Raw genomic sequence first — 7,460 nt, forward strand, 5'->3', positions numbered from 1 at the left:
TAGCTTCTGCTGTCGTGATTCGGTGTCTTATGTTCAAGCACGCAGCCAGCCGTTATTGTGTAATTTTAGACGGTAATGTCAGAAACTGATAGGGGTGAACAACAATATTGCCCTTTACGGTGCCACAAAGGCCTCTGCTCTACTGATCTCTGATAACTTCTCAGTAAATATTTAAATAAACGCTGAAGTTTGTCTGTTCAAAGGTTCTGCTTGCATGCACACTGCAAGTGTGATGAGACAAATGAACGCAAATAACACTTTAGTTACTACGTTCCTGCTGTTAATGTCAACAGTAGTATGTTACACACAGTAAAACTAATACTGTTTGTGTAGATGGTAATTAGGTGAAAAAAGTTTGTGCCAAATGATAGAAATAATATTTTAATGTCACTTTGGAGACACTTGCCCTTTGCAAAGTGTCCTGTCCTAAATTTAGACTCAAGTTTAGAAAGTAGAAGAAACCTGATACAATAACATGTCTGTGAGGGCAAGAGTGCAGCAAAAGTAAAATCATGCCACGTTAAAAAAAAAAAAACGTGATAGTGGGTGTGGGCTTTCTAAATCTGTACAAACGGAGATGTATTGTATTAATCAGAATCAGAATACTTTATTCATCCCGAGGGAAATTAGGGGTTACCCTCGGGATGAATAAAGTATTCTGATTCTGATTCTGATTAATATCAGTTGATGATGTGAAAGCAGAAAAACGCCCAGTGAACTGATTGACTTTTTTTCTCCTTTTTTTTTTTTTTTTTTTTTTTTTTTCCCCCCTCCCCAAACCCTATACATCCCGTCTATGCTTAAATCAGACTTCAGTCTTTAGTCTGTGTTGTAAAATATGAGATTGAAAAATAAGCCATTTGTCCCAAGGAAGAACTTTAGGTATCTGTCTTGCTTTCTGTAGTGTGTTTGTGTGGGTTGGTTTTCCTTTTTTAAATTACTAATAAGTACTGTTAATAAGAAATTCAAGGACTGTTTAGTTTCTTTACCTTAATCAGCCACTTAAACAAATATTTTAATTAGCATCAAGTATTTTGAAACAGATCGATAAGCTTAAAAAGAAAAGAATGATATTCAACAAAATGATGCTGAAAGCTGGAAGAGCAAATAAAGAAAAGAACGGTAATACTCATTCAGTGGAAAATAATACTCCACTGAGTGTTTGTTGTTGTGGGAACTGGGTAATTATGACATTTTTGACCCTGATTAACTGTCACACTTGTTGTTGGACTCTGGACTTCCTGATGGGATTATGTTTCATGATGCTTGTACCAGCCAAGCATGTGTCATTCATGCGTCTTTAAGTCAGTGTGTTATCTCCAGGTCACATGAGGTGCTAAGCTGGCATTAGGCTCTGCAGCATGTTGCTGTTTTTCTTTTATTGGCCTTTTCTGGAAAGCCATCTACAATATTAATATAAATGTTGCCATTTGATGCATTGTATCAGTTTTAGCTTACTAATTTGCATCTGCAGTCTGTTGGCAGGCTACATGCATTAAACTGTACAAGGTAGTGGTACCTTAAAAGCACTTTGCCCCTCTTCAAAGATGCATTAGTGTTTGTTTGTGACCACAATCGAAGTACAATACTCATCTGCTTTGGTGCAGCTCCTGGTGGGGTGGAGTGCAGATGGGTCCCCCTGATCCCATCCTGGGGGTGACTGAAGCCTTCAAGAAGGACACAAACCCCAAGAAGATGAACTTGGGAGTGGGAGCCTACAGGGATGATCAAGGAAAGCCTTTTGTCCTCAGCTGTGTTCGCAAGGTAGATCCACCTCCAGATTAAATTATCAGATGCAAAGTGTGTGTGTGTGTTACGTACATATACATACACACACACACACCATTGCCAGCTGATGGAAAGGAGGATGTTTTATGCCTCATTTTCTTTGCCTTCTTCTAGGCAGAGGCTATCATTGCAGCTAAACAGCTGGATAAGGAGTACCTTCCCATTGGTGGTTTGGCTGAATTCAGTAAAGCCTGTGCTCAGCTGGCTCTTGGTCCCGAAAATGAGGTTTTGAAAAGTAGCAGAGTAAGTTCAACTTAAAGTTCAGTTGACGATGGACAAGTTTTTGTCTTTTGAAAGAAATCCATATCAGTACAGCAGTTTTCTTCTCCTGACAGAGCGTCACCGTCCAGACCATCTCAGGAACTGGATCTTTGCGTATTGGAGCCAACTTCTTGGTGAGGTCTTCTTGTATTGATCACCTGGCATTTAAAAACTGTTTTTAAAAATTAGGTTTCTTGGTATGCCTTAGCTCATTAGCTTTTCCTGTGTCACAGGCTCGATTCCACCCTGGGCCACATGATGTGTACCTGCCCAAACCCTCTTGGGGGAACCACACACCCATCTTCAGAGATGCTGGCATGCAGCTCAAAGCTTACCGCTACTATGAACCTTCCACCTGTGGCTTTGACTTCAAAGGAGCTCTGGATGACATCTCTGTAAGAAATGCGTAAAATACATGCGTCAAAAGAAAATGAAACATGTTTAGCATTTTTCCCAACAATTTGATTATTGTTGATGATTTTATCCTTTGAGTTGTCCAAATGATATCTGTGATTTTGAAGGATAAGTTCGAGAGTAGTGATCAGATTTAAGAAATTTTCCTTTTATTAGGAAAAGAACGCAGGACATGGGACTCTTCCTTTCTTACTTTTGTGGTGTGTAGTGCAAACGGTGTATTTATACTAAGAGCCATCCAAGAGGACTTTGGTCTTGTCCCACTTTCTGTTTACACACAGATATCAGGGAAGCTTCACTGGGCATAGTGTGAATTGTTGTTGCATCAGTGTATGAGGCTCTAATAAAGATTTGCTAAAATGTACATGTAATTCTCATCCCCTTATCTTAGTATTTCCCAACCACTGTGCTACAGCACATAGGTGTGCTGTGAGAAATGATCAGGTGTGCTGTGGAAGATTATCTGGTATTCCAAGCGATTGGCTTGAGTAACAAACAGAACAATTACATTCTCTTTCACTAGAGGGCAGTTCAACTACCTGCTCTAATTAAATCAGTTGCCAACTGCCAGTAAAACAGGAGAAATTGCATAATAGTCATGCGAGTGAGACAATGCAGCGCGTAATAGCAATAGATAAGTATTTGAAAAGAAAATGTAGTTAATCTGACCTGGGTCCTGGAGTAAATTCCAACCCAGATGAAGGCCCTAGCATGAATAGTGGTCAGAAGAAGACAAAGATATACTGGGGACAAACTGAGCCAATTCCGCTATACCTGGTGCACACGGAAAAATTATTAATATGCTTTTTGTGACATTTTTGTTTGTGACTTTCCTAATGTGAAATATGTGCCATGGCTCCAAAAGGCTGGAAAACGCTGCTTTATCTCGTGGTGAGGAACCACTTCATGTTAGTCATATCTAGTGCATGAGCAGTGTAAGAGTACTGCTGCTGTGAGAACACGGTCAGGTCTGTAGTGTGTGGGTTTTTGTAGGCTGACTAACTGAAACTCTCGTTTATGTTGCAGAAAATCCCAGAGCAGAGCATCATCCTGCTGCATGCATGTGCCCACAACCCCACTGGTGTGGATCCAAGGCCCGAGCAGTGGAAGGAGATTGCTGACATTGTGAAGGTGAGAGGTTATCAGAGGTTCTGAAAATGCTAATGATGAAACGGTTGCTTTGCTTTTATCTCATGAGGTCTCTGACAGTTAAGACAGCAAAATTGATGAGCTCTGGATAATTAACTGCTGTCTGTCTTTGTTCATCCACCACCACTCTTATAGAAAAGGAACCTACTCGTGTTCTTCGACATGGCCTACCAGGGCTTTGCAAGTGGAGACATTGATCGCGACGCCTGGGCTGTCCGCCACTTCATTGAAAACGGTCACAACATTGTGCTGTCGCAATCCTTTGCAAAGAACATGGGACTCTATGGTCAGTCAGATTCAGTGCAGGCTCCTAAATGGGTGTTTTCTGTTCTGAAATGAAACATTTGAGCAGATCTATCTTGATCCCTTAACAAGACCCACTGAGAAAATGCTGATACTAAAATATATTTATTTGGGTACAGCGGTAGTCCTTTTGAGTTTTGAATGTTGTCACACTTGTATGGCAACACTTATTCTCACTGGCCACATATGGTTAGAATAGTCTCCTTCTACGTAGTCTTTTATTTCTGTTTAGTGGTGTCTTGCAAACAGTCTGTAGGTGCATTACTGCCACCTTCTGACACTGGTGCCACATTAAAACCTACACGAGTCTGGGGAAAATATGAGTAACACAAGAATCGCAAGCTATTTAATTGTGTGTCTGTTATCCTTGCTTATTTATAACCTGTTCAATTTTCTTAAATTTGGTTGTTCAGTAGAGTTGGTGGTTTATTGTGAACCAAAATCTTGTATTAAACCCTGAGGTTTTTTTTTTTGTTTGTTTGTTTGTTTGTTTTGGTTTTTTTGTCATCAGTGTTTATATTTTTGACTTGCTGTGCATGTTGACAGGTGAACGTGTCGGAGGCTTCACTGTCGTGTGCAAAGATGCAGAGGAGGCAAAGAGGGTGGAGTCTCAACTCAAGATCCTCATCAGGCCCATCTACTCCAACCCACCAGTGAATGGTGCCAGAATTGCAGCAACTATTCTCAACACGCCAGAGCTGCACTCACTGTGGTACGACCTTTTAGACATGGACATATCCACAGATGACCCCACTAGGGTTTAAATACTGGGCTCCTTCCTTCTTTAAGCTTCATGCAGAGGTTTTGCTTCTCATCCAAGAGGCTTCTTCAGTTTTAAAACCAAATGAAGCCCAGTTGCTTTCTCTTCAAGCTCCTTAGGTTATCACAACACTGCACTTATGCTGCGTTCCTTTGGCCACAGATATCAGAGCTGGGAGTGACACGACTACCTTAGTTGAGCATGTTCCAGGAGTAAAGTCAAGTTTTAGAGACAAAGCTCCAGCACCTTCAGGGATGGAGCCTGGTCAGTGCTCTATGCGCTGCTGCCAACTAGCAACTTAAACTCTGACACATTAAACTAATGTAGTCTGAATACTTTGGGAACGCTTCAAATCTTCAGTGTGCCCCAAAAAGGTTGATGCTCAGTTATGCATTTCTTTGTTTTTTTTGTGTCCAGGCTGGAGGAGGTCCATGGTATGGCTAACCGCATCATCAAGATGAGAGAGCAGCTGGTGGCCGGTTTGAAAAAGAATGGCTCCTCCCACAACTGGCAGCACGTCATCGACCAGATCGGGATGTTTTGCTTCACAGGACTCAAGCCAGAACAGGTAATGTAATGGCAGAGAAATTGATAAGTTTTCATATTTAAACAAAGTGTAATGAATAATGTCATTCAGCAATAAACCTCACAGGTCATATCAGAGGAGAGTTTCTCTTAGGAAAGAGACTTTCCTTTTGGCAGGCCCACTCTTACAGTCATATCTGTTGTGTAAAGCTGCTTTCTGTACTGACTGAGGTTTCACCACCAGGGGGTAATGGTTTACTGCTGTTTAACTTTTTAGTCGTTACAAAGTTTAGTGGCGATTTGTATTTGCCTGGTTGCATTAAGAATGTGGTCTTAAACGCCTGCTGTCTCATTTAAAAACGTGCATTCTTCAGTCTTGTTTGTTTGACATTATGAGTCTTGATCCTGCAGATGAATGTTTATTTCAAAAAACAACAAACAATAAAACTGCCCTTTCCCTCTGCCTCATTTGTGCTGTTTTCTTTCCCTGCAGGTCGAGCGCTTGACAAAAGAGTTCTCAGTGTACATGACCAAGGATGGCAGAATTTCCATGGCAGGTGTGACCTCTGGAAACGTGGGCTACCTTGCAGACGCGATCCATGCAGTCACCAAGTAGAGTGGATCGTGCTGGGAGAGCAGCAAAAATCAGAAGGAGCAGCACTAAAGAGGAGCTTCAAGCGTCATTTATTCTGTCTCCTTCATTCCACCTTTAGAAAACTTCCTTTTTTTTTTCCTAAGTTGTAGCCTTTTTGTTTCCTGACTGGCTTTCATCATGAGTTAAATTTGGAACGGTTGCTCTTGTTACAGGCTCTGTTTTCCGGTTACACTTTCTTTCCTCTACATTTCACTAAAGGCTTCCCCTGCCAAATTGAGAGATTTCTTCCCATGACTGAATCATCTTTGCTTATTTATTATCAGAAATGAACTGTTGGCTGTACATTCGTGTCCTCCTACATGTATATTCTATCTGCTGTGGGCCCACACTCTAAAACGTTGAGGAAAAATTATCCAGGCGATGCTAGGCGGAGATGAGATCTCTCGTTCTTTGTGAAAGCTTGTAGTTGATCTGAGGGTTTCCTTTTAATTGTGGAGTTGTAGCACTTTAACCTGTGAGGCACTGTTTGAGTCTCAAGACATCACTGGCACTTCACTGGGCTTTACTGTACTAATGGGCATTTGCCAATCATGTAATCTCTTTACTCTGTGGATCTGCCCTAACAATGATTCAGCAGTTTACTTTTTATCTGTTCTGTTTCAGTAGAATTTGAATCTGTTTGATTTCTGTTTTGGTGATTACAGGGCAGCGGTCTCTCTCTGCTGGTCCTCTTGTAAGCCCAGATACAAACAAGCACATGGTTTAGCGTTGAGAATGGAGACAATAAATCTGTCAATCCCACTGCAAGGAATTTTTATTACACAAAATTTAACTCTCCAAATGAAAAGTCTGTACTCCATGGTAAAGTTGTGTGGGGTACTTTCTTCGGGGGAACACCACATCTCATGATGCGCGCACGCTGTTCATTCAGATGAACATCGTGTTTTTAGTGTGTGAATCTGGACTGTGAGACACAGATGGCAATACAAAATGTGGGGTTTGCCCGAGTCTGCTCTTACTTCTGGTACTCTGCCTCCATGTTTTTGCATTCTCTCTTATGGATCGTTGGTCTTGTCATCATTGAACAAATAATAGATCATTAAAGAGTAAAGATGTGAAACCAGTTAATTTTGTCCCTTTACTTCACATTTACCCACTACATCATGCTCAGACAACCTACATCTGATCCCAAGTGATGGATCAGCACTGAGGTCCAGGAGAGTTTCCTCGCTCTTTGTTAGCTATGATAGGCTAAACTTGTATATAATAATCTTGACTTGCATAAGCACAAACAAAAGTACAGAGTGCTCTGACTTATGCATTTGTTTAAATGGGTGTGGCTGCATTTTCATTGGTCTTTAAGTTTCTGATATGTTCTTGGATAATAGTTTACCCATGTAAGAAATGGTTACATGCACCCTTTGTTCTGTTTTATTTACAGATAACAGCCCTGTACATCAATGAACAAATATAGACCACCTGTCATAAACATGATACAAACACCTTCCATCCATTCACTTCCGCTTATCCTTTTTCAGGGTCGCGGGGGACGCTGGAGCCTATCCCAGCTGTCATAGGGCGAGAGGCGGGGTACACCCTGGACAGGTCGCCAGTCTGTCGCAGGGGTAACACACAGGGACAGACAACCATTCGCACTCACATTCA

General features: G+C 41.3%; 1 protein-coding gene across 1 annotated transcript in view; it reads left to right on the plus strand.

Moving 5' to 3' along the window:
- got2b (glutamic-oxaloacetic transaminase 2b, mitochondrial) overlaps nt 1–6,918 on the plus strand; it is a 7,948-nt gene extending 1,030 nt beyond the window's left edge. The window contains exons 2-10 of the mRNA XM_005915207.3: nt 1,608–1,764; nt 1,903–2,031; nt 2,124–2,183; nt 2,283–2,444; nt 3,490–3,594; nt 3,748–3,898; nt 4,462–4,627; nt 5,093–5,243; nt 5,694–6,918. Coding sequence (XP_005915269.1) covers nt 1,608–1,764; nt 1,903–2,031; nt 2,124–2,183; nt 2,283–2,444; nt 3,490–3,594; nt 3,748–3,898; nt 4,462–4,627; nt 5,093–5,243; nt 5,694–5,816 — 1,204 coding nt within the window. The 3' untranslated portion in view covers nt 5,817–6,918. The remainder of the gene's footprint in view (nt 1–1,607; nt 1,765–1,902; nt 2,032–2,123; nt 2,184–2,282; nt 2,445–3,489; nt 3,595–3,747; nt 3,899–4,461; nt 4,628–5,092; nt 5,244–5,693) is intronic.
- Nucleotides 6,919–7,460: the final 542 nt, after the last annotated feature.

The sequence above is a fragment of the Haplochromis burtoni genome, unplaced genomic scaffold, assembly GCF_018398535.1.
Source record: "Haplochromis burtoni strain Fernald_Lab_line unplaced genomic scaffold, NCSU_Asbu1 Contig_11, whole genome shotgun sequence".
NCBI lineage: Eukaryota > Metazoa > Chordata > Actinopteri > Cichliformes > Cichlidae > Haplochromis > Haplochromis burtoni.